Below are 16,227 nucleotides of genomic sequence, written 5' to 3'. Positions count from 1 at the left end.
TGCCAATACCTAACCATCTGCTATGTGGATGCCTTTCTAAAAGCCCAGTACAATCACCCAACATCAATAATAGAGTTCAGCAAATGTTCAGGTAAGAGTCAACATTTTGGTTTTTTTTTTAACTCTAACTATATTTATGTATTTTTCAAATAGTTAACTTGATTGTCTATGATGTCTGGAGAGACAGCAATCAAGCATTCAATAGCAATTAAGATTATAAGGATAAAATTTTTGAACACTGGATATAATACTAGTTCAGCTACCTTGGGTAAATTAACTAACCTTTCTGTGTGCCTCATTTTCCTCATCTGAAAAATGGGAACAGTGCCTCATAGGATTATCAGGAGGATCAGCTGACTGACTGTTCTTTGCCAAGCAGTGTTCAAAAGTTACTGAACAAGTACTCAGTTAATGTTAGAATGACATAGGCTTACATATACAGTAAAGACTTGTTAGAACAAAAAATCTGCCATAAAAATACATTAAATTTTAACTAAACTGGTACAACAATGAGATGTTATGATTAATCAAACTTTTTTTTTTGATTAACCAAACTTTTAAACAAGAAAATAATTTTTCTTATCCATCGAAAAGCTTTTAAATAAGCAAACTATGATGAATCTATTAAATTGTCCTTTTTTGGCTCTGGAACTGAAAAGAACCTATTATGAATACCATTGATTATCAGAAATATTATAGTGATGTTATAAGGACTACGAATCTAAGGCAGACTAAACCCATCCCCCATAATTATTACTTTTTAAAATGGGAGAGGAAAATATATATATATATATATAAAATATTCTGGAAAAGAACTTTGCATGTCCTTCAGGAAGAAAGAGAACATGAGAGACACAGAGAGAGGAGAGAGTGAACACTTGTTTTCTTAAATTAAACTGGGACTTAATAGAGTCAATTCTGCACTAACTATAGGCATAATGGCAACTTCTAAGGGAAAATCAAGCAGAGACCTTTTGTAATTAAAACTGTTTTAAAGCATTATGTTTAAAATTGCTTTTATACTGTTGGAATATCTAGAACTTTTCTAGATGTCTATATATTTCCTCCAAGATTACCAAAGATTATTTAATAATTCCCTACTTTAAAAAGACAATATGTAATTATTTTATAACATAATTACTTCTCAAAATTATTAGTGGTTTGCATATTTATATTAAAAGACAATAAAATACAGAGTTGGTTCACAGAGCATATGTGTTATACATACATATATAAAATCTTCCCTAAAAGAAACATTAATGTTGGCATTAGTATCATTTAAACTTGTTTTCAAAACTGTTACACCAATATTTAGTTTTTGAAGTCAACCTAAAAATATATGAATTCATATCATGAGAAAAGCTAACACATAGGATTACCATAAAAAATTTTGACATATCCTGGATATATAATTATTCCCTGAAACTACTTTTGCTCTCAGACAACTTTAAAAGATGTACTTGGAATAGTTTAATAATAGCTAAAATGTATTGATTACTTATTATGATCTAGATACTGGGCTAAGTGTTTTACACACATCCTAATTTAATCCCTCCAATGATCTTATGAGAGAAGGTACTATTATCCAAAATATAATATAGTTTCTGGTATTTAGTAGAAGAGCAATAAATATATAATTTGTTGAATAAAATGAATGACTCCATTTGCATTTCACAGATGAGGAAAAATAGGATCAGAGAGGTTAAGAAACTTCTCAAGAAAGCACAGTTGCAGAGATAGGTTTAGAACCCTTATTTCTTTGAGTCCAACCAATTCACTACACTACACTGGCTCTCAAACCTACTAGCTACTTATTACCTTTTGAAGGTACAAACAAGTTTTCTAGGTCTTATCTTGATCTAACACCATTAAACTGAGTTAAACAGTTCTAGTAACCCAGTATTTAAAGAAAAAGTGACCCAGCTGTCAAAAAATCAGTGGGTAATAACATACTAATTATTTACAGAAAATGGTTCATCAAATAAACTTCAGATAATGGTAGTTTATCACTTTAAAAAACTGCAGAATAAGCTTTCCATGTATCTAAAACACTGTAAATGGTATTTGCTTTGCTTAAAAGCTAGGTCAATAACAAAATATACAGTTCTTTAGGTTATGGAACACAGTGCAACATTAAAATGACCAAACTATTACCAAAGCCAGCAAAAAAAAAAAAAAAAAAAGGTAAACATTTATTTGCTTTGGAAGAGACTCATTTTATCCATAGGAGAAACAATGTAAGACATCCCTAAGCTCTTTCTCACCTTGCCATCTTTTCTCTTCCCAAATTTCATATGATTTTATGGCAATGCTGTCTATTTGCTATTAAACTTTGAAAGCTAAAAGCTATAGCTTTCAACAATTACATAGTAACTAGGAAATCCTTGAGAAATATTCAAGTTTTAATGACAAAAAAATAGATTATAGCAGGATTTCAAATTATAGCAACTATAATTATTGATAAACCCAACGTGAGTCCTCCAGATTCCTAGCAAAAAAACATACAGTGGTTAATGACACTCGGCAATTAAAATGGAAGTTAAGTGAATTAAAAAAACTGTATCACACCTTTTAATTCTCTTTTTTATTCTCCTTCATTTCCTAACTTCTGCCTTTTTACCTTCACATCAGTCTTTTTTTATCCATTGTCTCCTACTTTACCTTCATAAAATGCCTGCTTATATGATGGTGGAGTTATACAGACAAGGTAGGGTTTAACAAACAAGTATGATTGCTGAATCATTATATTGATATTTCTTTTAGTCTCCACTATCTTAGAGCAGCTAGGAGTAAACACCTAAAATCGTGGAATTGTAACCCATACCAAACTCTGAAATCTGTTTTACAACTAACTATTGCATTGCGCTTTGCAATTTATTGCTTTTTTGTATATATGTCATTTTTCACAAAAAAGGAAAAAAGTTGATTATAATGATAAAAAATATTTATTCTTTCTAGCTTTCAATGTTCTGGAGTAGCTAGAAGGAAAAATATGAGATAATGGTATGGTGGCCCATGACAAATTCTGGTATCTGTCCTGTAACTACTTGGTGAAGAGTGCTTTGAAAACTATTGCTTTTTTCTTCCTTAGTTTTGTATATATATTGAATTATACAATTAAAAAAAAAGTTTAAAAAAATGCCTGCCTATAAAAAAGAAATTATTTCTTTAAAAAAGAAAATCAAAATGAAAAATTCCATGTATTTAATCAGCATTTACTACATGTCTAGCATTATATTAGACATCGCTTATAATCCAAAAGGGGAAACAGAAATAGGAGTTAAAGGAGGAATACATAAGGAGGAATTAAAGAGCTATGGGGTCCAATCATTGGAAAATTAGGTCACTGTGGGCTAATAAAGTAAAACTTTTTTAGAAAAGGTAGAATTTGAGCTAGACTTGAAAGATGGGTAAAGCTGAAGCACGGGAACAGAGGGGGATGTCAAGCAAAGGAAATACAATCACCAATGGGATGAAGGCCGCCATTCGTTAAATGTTTACAAAGAACAGCAAAAGCTAGAGCATATGGTATATGAATTAAGGTGCCTATTTCTACCTAGAAGCTGTTATAATACTAAACTTTCAAGACTGAGAGAGAAATATGTAAGTTGACCAATAAATGAAGAGACTACCCAAAAATATACATACAGAATTCAAATTCAGGGCCTATTTCTTTCTACAACCTAGAGACACACAGTCTTCATGGGGTTTACTTTACTGTCCAATTACTTTCCCAATATCAAAGGATAATTCAAACTCCTCAGTCTGGCTTTCAGTTATCTATAATTTGGCTTTATACTACATATTCTTAACTTCTCACTTATAATTCCCCAAAATAATTAACTAGAATTATTGCCCTGTAAATTAGTCATGCTATCTCATCTTTAATTTTTATCTATCTATACCTTCTGTCTCTAGTCTTCCTCTCCTTAAACCTTTAAAGTATCAATGATCATTCAATTGCTTCACAGGCCTTTTCACCAAAATCACTATATTCTTTTTAGCACTCACTGGCTACATCACTTAATTTCTGTACTTTTCTTATATAGCCTATTATGTGCCAAGCACTGGGAATATAAAGATGACTAGAAATAAGGTTGCTACCCTTGAGAAGACTGCTTTCTACAGGGAGAGAAACGTCTACAGCAATATGGTAAGTGCTATGGAAGAAGTAAAAGAGACACAGAAGGAAATACAAATGAAATATTTAATTCTGCCTTGATAGGGGACAGGGAGAATCAAGAAAATAGTTTGTAATTTTGTAATTAGAGCAACAATGCAAACTCACCTTCACAGCTCAAAATTTTATAAATACTCTATTAAATGAAATGAGGAAAAAAAATCTTATATTTTTAAATAATGATATTTCTTAAGGCTTGATTTCACAAGCTATCAAACTTCAAGATAGGAAAAAGGCATTTTATTTCATTTCATTTTAAATTGTTTTATAATCCCACTTTATTCTTAAAACACACAGTATAGTATGGTAGGCCCATCAGAAAATCAAAACCTATTAGCCTTTTAATTGGATTTTTTAAAAAATCCAAGGCCAACTACCAGAATATAAAGAAATGCTTTGGCCGTTTTATTTATATGTCTTAATTTAAAATATCTTTAAAGATACTTGGAGTTGTTTCTTTAATCACTTTTATCATTTTGAAGAGTGATATTGATGAATAAGAAATGTCCACCAACACCAGCAAATTAGTAGATGACATCTGCTGGGCTAAAAGTTGAATTGATGGTGGCTGTCTACATAATAGCAATCAGAATGAACCTCAGTCTGGCAGAAATACATTAAGCTTCAAATTATTTTGCATCAAGACTAATTATTCGTGGAATTTTAAAAAAGCAAAAATATATATTCTCTAAGGCTTAACACTAAAAAAAAAAGGACTTTCACTTTTTACCACTTGATCATAAAACACTATAAGGTAAAGAAAGCAAGATGGATATAACTGTCCCCAATTTATGGACAAGGACAGAATCTCAAAATCAAGAAATATGCCCAATGACACAATTGATAAAAGGAAAAAAGTTCTTTCACACACACAAATTCAAAGCAGAGCTTATCAGGGTTAGTGAAATCAACTAAATACAGCTTAAGGCAGGAGTAAGCAAACTATAGCAAGCACCACCTATTTTTATAAGTAAAGTTTTCTTGGAACACGGCTACACTTATTTACCTCTTATCTATAGCTGCATTGCTACTACAACCGCAAATATGAATAGTTGCAACAGTGACCATATAGCCTACAAAGCTGAAAAGATTTACTATCTGGCCCTTTACAGAAATTTTGCCAGGACTTCCAGCAAGATGGCAGAATAGGAGAGGCTGAGTTTATCCCGGCCCCATACAAGAAGAAACGCAACAGAAAAATGACCAGGACAGTGGTTCCAGGGTGTAAATACAGGGCCTTCTACCAAAAAGGGAGGTCCTTAGAGTAAAACTGGAGAATTTGGGATAGAGAGAATGGGGTGAATGCACTTCTTGGTCATGACTCTACCTACCCCTATAGCTGGCTTGGGAAGATTTTCCCTTTGGCTCTGTAGCTGGTAGTTCCATGGTGAACTTGGAACATGATAAACGTGCTTTTCCTGTGCACAGACTTAATTTAGTCAAGGTATATTGCCTACCCCCCCACCTGTGATACCATGCTGTGTGCTCCTGGTTTTTTTTGAAATGACACAAGTACCCTTCCCTGGGGAAGAGGGGGGAGGCATACAGTGGTGGTGGTCCGACATTCAACCAGTGAAAGAGACTTGTTTGGGTCCTGATACTGCTCCTCTTCTCCCATGGAGGTCCAGAGGCATGTGGACAGAAGTGAGGCCGAGGAAGTCGGCCAAGCAGAGCACTGTGATTGGCTACCAGACAGTGCACCTGCAGTCAGGGACAAATGGGTCTAAGGGGACGAGAAGACCCAAGAGTGCCATTTGCTAGGGAGAAGCAGAAAGTGCAATCTAACAAATTGCCTATCTGCTAGCTCTCAAATAAAGCCTTAAGTAGAACTGCAATCTTCTTAAGATTAGGGACTTGGTTTCAAGGAGAAGGACTGACAAACCAAATCCAAAAGGGGCTCTTCAAAGCTAATTCAGTAGATTCAAAATCTTAGACTAGGGAAGGAAATAAATCTGCAAAATAACCTTATTAGGACATTAAAATGCCTGGTCTACAACATAAGATCATAAAGCATGAGAAGATCCATACAGATATGGATCAGCTAAATGACGTAAATTAGCCAAAGGGACACAGAATTTGGAACAACTAATTAAGGTTGTTCACAAGGACACAAAGGATATCAAATAGATTCTGGAGGAGGATAAAGAATGAAAGAATAGAAAAATATCAAATATCACAGAGATGAAAGATACTGTGGACCAAATTAAAAAGTATATTAGACCTGCCATGCTGGAGACCTGGGTTCGATTCCTGATGCCTGCCCATATGAAATTAAAAAAAGGTGTATTATAAACTCATAACAGGAGATTCAAGAGGCAGAAGAATATGCAGATTAGAAGACAGGACAATTGAACTTATACATTCAAATGAACAAATGGCAAGAAAAATGGAGAAAACGCAACCTGTTTTCAGGGAAATGAAAGGCACCACAAAACATACAAATATAAGAATTACTGGTATCCCAGAGGGAGATGAGAAAAGGGATAGGAAGGCTAGTTGAAGATATAACGGAGGAAAACTTCCCAACCCTAATAAGACATAAACATCCAAACCAAACAAGTATAACGAATCCCAAATAGAATAAATCCAAATAGGCTTACTCTAAGACATATACTTAGCAGCATGCCAAATCTTGAGAAGCAAAACATCATGAAAGGAGCAAGTGAAAAGAGATTTATCACATAGAAGGGGAAACATATTAAGATTGACCTCAGACTATTCAAAAGGCACCATGGTGGCAAGACGGCAGTGGTATGATAGATTTAAGATTTTGAATGAGAAAGACTTCCATTCAAGAATCTTTTATCCTGCCAAGTTGTCCTGGAAAGCTGAGGGAGAGATTAAAATCTTCACAGATAAACAACAGCTGTGAGAATCTGCCAACAAGAGACCTGTCATACAAGAAATATTAAAGGGAGCTCTGGCATCTGAAAAAACACAGAGACAGAGGTCTGGAGGAAGGTACAGAATTGACAAGCATTAGCAAGGGTAAATTTAAAGGAGAAAAAGTGAGAGAGGGGAAAGAATATAGATCTGAAAAATAAAGACTATAGACAGCTAGAGTAATATTAGATACATAGATTCCTGAAATCAAAAACTTGAAAATGTTCAGTAACATAGGTCATTACCATAGCAATGCTGATATCTGTAATAACTTCCTACTTGATATTTTGAGTTTTTTTCCATTTTTGGCAGCTAATCAAATGGCATTTAAGTTAACGTTTAACATTAAGAATTTAAGAAACTGATATCTGTATGTAGATTTTTTTCTTGTTTGCCTTAATTTAAAATCAGTTTATGAAACTTACTACACAAACACAGGCTTTACAATGATTATTTGGAACTTTATTTAAATGTGCCTGTGAATAAGCTAACTAAGATATCCATTTTTTGTGGTTCTAAGTGTATTGTTTGATTTCTGAAGTAAAAATAATTTTTTTTAAAAAAATGAAAGTTTGCCAACCCTTGCCTTAGAACATCACTTCATTATAATGCTTCCTTATAATAACATGAATTGAACAAGAAATGTTATGCTCTAGTCAACATAAAGCTTTAAAATGGGAGAGAAATTTGCAACATTTTCTGAGACTTCTACTAAAAACAGTTTAAATTTTTTTTAATGGTCAGTGTTTGAGGATAATAACAATACTGAATAATGTTGATAAACAGAAACTATACAAATCCATTCATAACATTTTTTCAATGTAATAATGTTCACTATTCTTACATGTACCCATTGCTCTTTTGCATGTACTGTTATGAAGATAGCAGTCTACAACAACAAAGTAGAGATTTACAAGCTAAAAATTTAACAGGAATGGTTCCTCTGATTTATGATACATACTCATAATGAGAAATCTTAAAAGTAACCATAAGGAAGCAAGAAAAATAATGTCCAACTTCACAAATCACAATGGCTAACTTCATTTTGGCTTATTTCCTTCCTTTACCTTTCCTAAGCTTCTTTAAAAAGTTTGATACCATATTGTATAGAAAATGTTGCATTCTAACTATTAGCTTAATATTACAAATATTTCTTACATATCTAAAAGTTATTTGTATACATTTAAAATGGCTGAGTAAGAGATTCTCAAACGGCTATGCCATAATTTACCTAATCATTCCACTAATGTTGAATACGTTATCTAATAGCATAAAACTGCACCAAAAATGTGAATATATAAATTCTTCTACATCATTGTTTTTCTTAGCCTAGATTCCTAAAAGGATATGAATATTTTTAAAGTTCTTTATGTATTTAAAAAATTGCTCTTCAGGAAATTGGTACCATTTTTACAACTTTCATTAAGAAGTTAAGGAATTGCCTACGTCACTCAAAATATCCTTACTAAGATGAGGATTTAAAAATATTCTTTAGCAATCCATATCAGAAACAGACAATGAAAAAAATTTCTAAATCCTGAGCGCTATCAACTTTTTATTTATTATGCAACATCAACAGTTCTAATATGTTCTGGAATTAGTACTTTCACTACAGACATTCTTTAGAAATCAGTAAGCAATAATGAATGCTATATACTAAGCAATGGATAAGGAAGTGAATTACATTAATATTTTATTTTTAGCTTCTCTCCATAGGTTGCCAAAAAAACACCAACTGTACTGTGTTTCATAATCCAATTTTATACCTGAGTAGATTCCAAGGCAAAATTGTAATAACAGTGTCTCTATCTAAAACCATTTCACTCAGAGATATCAATAACTATTTTAATAAATACAACTGTTCATTCAGCTTTCTTAAGCATCGTCTTACTAGCAAATGACTGAAAATCTAAAAAGGCACAGAAAGGCAACTATAAAATATAGTCTTGGTTTAAATAGCATTTAATATGATTGAGCTGTTTAAAGATACAAATCCAGGTGGGCCACGGTGGCTCAGTAGGCAAGAATGCTTGTCTGTCATGCCAGAGGACCCGGGTTTGATTCCTGGTGCCTGCCCATGTAAAAAAAGAAAAAAAAAAGAATACAAATCCTACAATTTGACTTTCAGTTTCTACGGCTGTAATTTTTCTTTACCTTAGTATCACAAGAAGGAAATAGTACAGCCTTTGACTGATTTCTTTCAAATAGTATTTTATAACTGTAGAACCCACAAATATTTTCAGCAAATTTCTCTTCAAGGTGACATTTATCTCTTCCAAACTATAACAGTGCCCCTTTTTTGCCAGCATATTGCCTCATGAAAAAGGTTGCATTCTATTTGGTAGTCATTTCCTGTGTTTCCTGAGATAAGCAGACTTCTCTGTTAAACAGTAAAGCCTGGAAACAAGAAACTAAAACACAAGGAGACTAAACTTCATGATCTAATTCATTCTTTCAGTGAACTTCATCTAAATGTTAATAAAATTAATAGCAAGCAGTTTGTTTATTACAGATCATGTACAAATATAACAATGGCTAGATAAATGCACATTGTTTAATGTAAACATAAGAACGCAAAAAAATATGATAAACAATCACTGGCATTTTTCTGACCAGCCGTGATATCAAAACAAAAGTTCACTGATAACCATGACCTAGGAAAAAAATGTTAATATTAATGAAATCACAAATAAAATACTGAGTGGTTGATTGAGAAGTCAAAGAAAAAATTAAATATACTTTCAAACTTGGTTTTAGTTTACATGAACTATAAATAGTTCATTTTTACAAATTAAAAGCAAATGCAATACTGAAGGATCATAAAAGCGTTTGCCACCTATTTCAACAGTGGTTCTGTCTTTTAATTCTAAAATATTTTCTCTATCTACCAAATACTGGCTCAACTTCATCAGTACTGTTGCAGATCTAGTTCAATGTTTACTGAAATGTCTATTTAATCTTATTTTGAAATTTAATTCTCATAGTATACAATGTAATGATTTATTTGGCCTTCACTTTCCATATATTAATAAACATAAACTATCAAAACTCAAAGCCACACTATGTGAAGATAGCAGAAATAATTTTTACTTACGTTTTTAAAATTTTTAAATATTTATTTATGCAAGTAAGCATTATAAAAAGTGCTGCCATCACTTGTAAATGTGCAATTTCTGCCTCATAAGTATCAGTTTTAATATACTATCAAAATGCCTTCCACTAGCTGAAATAATTTATACTTCTACCAGCAACGTAAGAATTCTTACTATCTGCACTTTGTATCACTTGATTTAACATCTGTCAACCTGATAGTGGAAAAATGATCTTGTTTTAATGGAATACTTTCGATATTGAACCTATATGAAAAACATACATGTACTGATTTTTCTAGCCTAATTTTTTATATTTCTTTTCCTTTTTAATTAAAAAGCTAAATGCCCAAATAGAAAGTAACTTAATCCCCACCCCTAATCTAGATCCCTAGATCTTCTAGATAAACTCTTCTAGGCTTTACAGAAATGAAGCATGGCATGTTTGACAGAGTAGAGACTAGTCGGATAAAATGTCCACATTAGCAAACACTGGTATACAGGCTATTTGAGACTCTTAAATGCCACAACATGGTTTGTGGCTTTGATACAGTGCTCATTCCCAGGTCTGTGTTGGTTCTCTGGAAGGAGGATGAAATTTTGAAATTAAAATCTGAAAGAGATTAAAATTAGAGAAAAGAATGGATATATATATATATGAGTGGAAGTATAGATTATAAATTTGAAATCATCAGATATGTGGAAACAGCATTTTACCTACATAAAGCTGAGAGTCAAAACTGAGAGAAGAGACATGATGATGAGAAAGCAAGTAATGGGTAAGGAGCAAAAGACAGCCTCAGAACTCGACCAGTGTGGAAACTTAAGAAGACCGAGGAAAGGGGGAACAATTCTAAAAATCAAGCAAGGTGGTTTTCAAGATGATGGAATGAACAGTAACAAAATTAAACAAGGGCACTACAGGGAAAATAGAGCACTGATGATTACACTTAAAAAAATAAGATATTTAAGATCTTAGCAGTAGAATCCAAACTTACACCAAGAGTTTAAACAAGATTAAAGTTGGTTGAAGTAGATGGTATAGCTTAGATGGACACTGATGAAAGAGTCTGTCTGGCTGTGGAAAGAAGGTAAATAGATGAACACTTATATTCAACCACCTTCCAGAATATAATACTACCTGGTAAGTTAATAAAACAAAAAAGAGAAAATCAGAACCAAAAAAAGAAAGAAAAGCAAATATCCCAGTCACGCACGTGAACTAATAAAATTGCTGTGGTTAAGCACTGAAGTCACTCTGAGATTACCAGTAAGTGGGGCAAAAAGGTAAACAGAACAAATCACATTGTTCTTTGTAAGAAAGTACAATTTCTCAAAAAGAAATTTCTTATGTGTGAGCCTAAAAATTCAAAGACCAAAGTCTTTGAGGGTTTTACAATAAATGAAGAAGCAATTTTTTTATTTAACATTTATGCAGCATTTAACATATGCCAAATATTGTTCTAAGCCCTTTACAAAGTGTTACCTTAATTTTCACACTATTTTAATAATCCTCTACAAAATCTCACTGAGTTCTGCATGAGTACTGGCATTCCAGGTGACTTGCTGATTGAAGGATGACGAATGCTTTGGAATCTGAACATCAGAAAGGATAACAGGATTAAATGGAAGCCTACTTCCCAGAATAAGAGAAATGTTCCATCATATAAAGATAAAATGGAAGAAGCCTGAGGAAAGTTACATTTGGAAGCCAGATCATTCAGGAAACAAAACAGACTTTTCACAAGGTTAAAATGCTTTCTTCACATCCTTGAGGCCAATGATCTTCACTTCATATTTAAAGCAGAGACAGCTGGAGTTCACTCGACCCAAATCCTTGACTGAAAGCTCTCAGGATTATTGTATATCTGGATTGCTGAACCAATCTAGCTATTACTCTAAACTCTGGTGGGGAAAAAAAAAAAAAACAAACAAAACCTTTTTTGCTTGAACTAAGGTAAATAATACTCTCTTAATGGTCATTCTAACTTCCAGAGCAAATTCTTGAGGGTTTCACTCTCTAACAGGTTTTCTTTTTCTTGGGGTAAGTGTGGGTGGAAGGTATTTTTTATGTAGAGTTGTCAATATATACTAGTCAAATCAGTGTTTAAGTTTTTGCTACAAGATGAAAGCTTCTTAAGAAGGCCAAGAAACCAGAAGCTTCTGGGAAACATGTAAATCACAAAAGAAGCTCAATTTCCTATCTAACAAAACAGAAAAAAAAAAAGAGGCATACGAAGACACTGCCGAGACAGAAGCAAAGATGTATTTTCAATAGAAAGCGTTTCACTCCTGTAGCCTTCAAGGATAACTTTTAATTGCTAGTAATTGCATGTTGCAATTCTGTTACTCTGGATACTTGTATTTAATTCTTGTTATAGCCCTGGTGAACCAAAAACTTATCTCCCAGATGAGATTAAGCATACATTTTATACCCTCTAAAATATTTAAAAACAGCCTTAACTTTTAGAACTTTGAAGGGGTTTGAGTCATTTAACTCAAAATGTTGAAAAGACCTGTGCGTGGTCATAGGCTACGTTGTGGCACAAAAAGCACCACCACCACACACAATATCACGAATTTTGTCACATCATTCATGTAAATTTTTTTCTTAAATTTGAATCTGGGAAACCGTTATAACTTGGAATGTTTTTTAGAAAGGTGAAAACTTCAATTACAGGAAACATTAAGCAAGCTCAGACAAGCTATACGAATCACACTTTCAGTTCGACTTAAGGTACTCTGGGGCTGGAGACAGTAATAGAGGAAAGAGGCACAAGCAATAGGTCACATACTGTCAGTACAACGTTTAAAATATAGTAAGGTAAAAGAAAATACAAAGGCAAATTTTTACCACGTGAGAAAAAGTGCGTGTTCACTTATATAATACAAGACAAACATCCAAGAACTGCCTCCTAAAACATATCGTGTAAGAAATTACGATTTTGAGCTTAAACTGCTATACATGTAAAGATGAGTCAACAGCCTATCACAATTTAAGTCACCAAATCTACTTAACTCAGATTTTTCAGAGTTGTTTTATGTCGTATTTCATCTTGGCTACTATGACACTTTATTTTTTTTCAATCTGTCCATCACATGGAAGGGAGAAGACAAGCCAAAGCTGGTCCCCAATGCAGGTGGGGGTCCCCAACGCAAAGAGAAAGTCTGTATTGCCTACGTGCCCCATCTTCTTTGCCGCATGACCCTTTTCTTGCTAATCTGGTTTCTGTGACATTATTTCCGGTGCCTCAGATGACTCTACACATGCCTAAATGAACCACCCAGAAATATAAGGAATACTCCCCCACAAAGCTTCCAAATGGTGGCAGACACGCAGAGAAGGCAGGCAGAGCGGAAACTCGAGCCTAGAAAGGCGATGGATCAGGAAAGCTCAGGCTCTGCTCAAAACCCGACTCCTAAATGTCACTCGGTGGAGATGTTCGCAGGCATCACCTACGAAAAGCTAGGCAAGCAGCCAGACTCTGCAGCCGCAAAGCAGGACGTGAAACCCTGCTCCGCGGAGGAAACCGCGCGAGTCCCGCAGGCGCGGGCAGGGGAGTGGAAACAACCAGACGAACCCCTCCACCTTTCGAGGGCCCCATCCGGGCGGCTGCGCCGGGGACAGGGAGGGGGAAGTGGAGGCCGGGTGGAGCGGCGCGGGCGGGGAAGGCGAGGGCGGGGCCAGGCCTAATCACATGGCGCAGACAGCGCAGGCCGCCCGGCATCTCTTTCTTTCTTTTTAACGAAGCTGCGTTCCCATCCCGCCCAGCCGAAGGCTCCTTCCGGACCCGGGCCCCAAGCGTGGCAAGGACGCCTCCGCCTCACAGAGACACTCACTTTTCCCCTGTAGCCACGAGCTCCTTGCTCTCGCTGTTGCCGAATGCGTCCGCCTCCCCCGGACTGTCCTTGGCACCCGGCGCCGGCGGGACCACTGGCGACGAAGTCCCGGGCTGCGACTGCGCGCCCCCCTTGCCCAGCTCCTGCAGGATCTCCGAGGGGGAGCTGGACAGGCCCCGCGACAAGGGCCCCGCCGGCCGGCCGCCCCCGCCCCACCACGGGTAGAATGGCCCGGCCAGTGCCGGGCCCGCGGCCGGCCGCCCCCCACCCCGGGGTCGCCAGTACAGGGTGGCGAGAGGCTGTGCTCGCCTCAGCGCCGCGCTAGGGGCGGCAGACGGCCGCAGGAGCAGGTCCCGCAGCATAGCCGAGCCTCGCAGTCGCATCATGCTGCCGGGTCAGTCAGCGTCCGCTTGTCTGGGGAGGATGCTCCGGCGTGGGCGGCTGCTCTCCTAGGGGAACGCGGCTTCCAGCAGGGCGGCGAAAGGACAGAGCAGGTGACGAGCAGTGACGTGAGTGTGGGTATGAGTACGACCCCAGTTCGGCTGCCGCTAACGCTGCTGCTGCTGCTGCTCCCGAGGCTACCTACGACGACTTCGCCTAACAGCGCCGAGGACTCCGCACTGAGACTACAGCTCCGCGGACCGCCAGAGACATTCCGCGCGCACCACCCAGGGGCGGGAGGACGTCGGCGGTCTGCCCTCTTCGCGCGCTCCAATTGGTTCACACCCTCGACCTCTCTTCTGATTGGTGGTCAGAGCAGTCAAATTCCTCCCCGCGCCGAGTGCACCGAGAGTCGGGCGGGGATCTGCGCGGGGGACGGGAGGCGGGCGGGGAGAGGAGTCAAATTGACGTGTGAGGCACAGTAGCCAGGCTCGGCTCCTTCCCTCGCGCCGCGCAGATTCCAGTGCTCTTCTGTTTGGGAAGTAGGAGCTTATGGGTCTCGTCCTTTACGAGACAGGTGTAACCCTTCTATTTCTGGGGTCTCGAGCTGGTAGGGTAGACTGAAGGGGGAGAGCCCCTGACGCAGCTCTCGTCAGCCGGATAGTCAGCGGGGCTGGCAGGGTCGTCGCCCGGCTGGGCCCTCGACGCGAGGCTGTTCCAAACTTGCAGCTGGCACCCAACAGGGTGTGTGGCGACAACTCCGAGGAGCACAGTCCCTCGAAGGCAGTCTCAGAGAAGGCCCATCTCTTCCCAGATGTTAGGCTTGCTTGAAACTTTCCATGTTGGCTACTACCCAGATGTGGAGTGTTTTGGAAAAAATGAGCAAAATCCTTTCAGCTATGTGACTTAAGCCATTGGGGCGGGGTGGGGGGTGGAGTGGGGTGGGGAAGCTTTGAGAAGGGGGGGGGGGAATGCACAGTAAGGCTGCTTTTTCCCTTTTAAAAAAAGTATTTTTAAAAATCTGCACCCACAGGGGGTACAAGGGTAGGTCAGTGGTAGAATTGTCGCCTGCCATATGGGAGACCCAGGTTGGATTCCTGGCCCATGCACTTCCCCCGCCCCCCTAAAAAAAAATCAACAAATTGTGCTGCAATAACGAAGTACTCACATGGAAAAAATATAAAATGCGACCCCCACTACACACCATACAAAAAAAAAGTGCATCCATACCTCAAAAATGTTTTTGAACAGTAATGATTCCCTTAACATTATTTACTTCAAAACCGTGAAGACTTTTCTATTTTGAAAACTACTTCATTTTAAAATAGAGGCATCCAAATACTGATTCCCGAAAGCATTATCACTTTATCCATAATATCCTTTTGGTTCTGGAAGAAAGGAGCTGAGGATTTGAGAAACTGAGTTATTTCCTGAGCCTACCTGTATAGTTCACTTGAGGACAAAAATATTTAGATGATATCCTGAAACAATTAGATTTGAAGGCATAGATTCACAAAGGTTAACTATGATTTTTGTGAACCAGCAAGGAAGTGCATCATTAACTGGTCACCAGATTTAGTAATTTAATCTTAAAATATCTCACTAGATTAGTAACTAGGAAATCAGGCTGTACCTACAGTTTACATGACTTTTGTTGACATGTCATGGCCTTGCTGTGTTTTTTTCTATCATACCACAGCCTTGCTGTGTTTAAGTTTTAACATGAAAAAAAGTTGCCGTGTATAAAGCATTTAATTACCTTTTAAAAAACAAACAGTGCAGTTAAGACCATTGTAAATTATTACTGAGGGGCTTTTTTTGGTTATCATTTCATCTCACTGCTCACTAAAATGT

General features: G+C 37.0%; 1 protein-coding gene across 3 annotated transcripts in view; it reads right to left on the bottom strand.

The window, feature by feature from the left end:
* The window catches only part of GLS (glutaminase), a 72,839-nt gene extending 58,125 nt beyond the window's left edge, over window positions 1-14,714 (bottom strand). Inside the window, exon 1 of one of the 3 annotated variants that reach the window (XM_077154493.1) lies at window positions 13,993-14,714. In XM_077154493.1, the coding sequence (XP_077010608.1) occupies window positions 13,993-14,378 (386 nt within the window). In that variant the 5' untranslated portion in view covers window positions 14,379-14,714. The remainder of the gene's footprint in view (window positions 1-13,992) is intronic. The other 2 variants (XM_077154495.1, XM_077154494.1) reach the window with 2 other exon arrangements.
* Window positions 14,715-16,227: the final 1,513 nt, after the last annotated feature.

Source organism: Tamandua tetradactyla, chromosome 3 (assembly GCF_023851605.1).
Source record: "Tamandua tetradactyla isolate mTamTet1 chromosome 3, mTamTet1.pri, whole genome shotgun sequence".
Lineage (NCBI taxonomy): Eukaryota > Metazoa > Chordata > Mammalia > Pilosa > Myrmecophagidae > Tamandua > Tamandua tetradactyla.
This window is presented reverse-complemented; position numbering and strand designations above follow the sequence as displayed.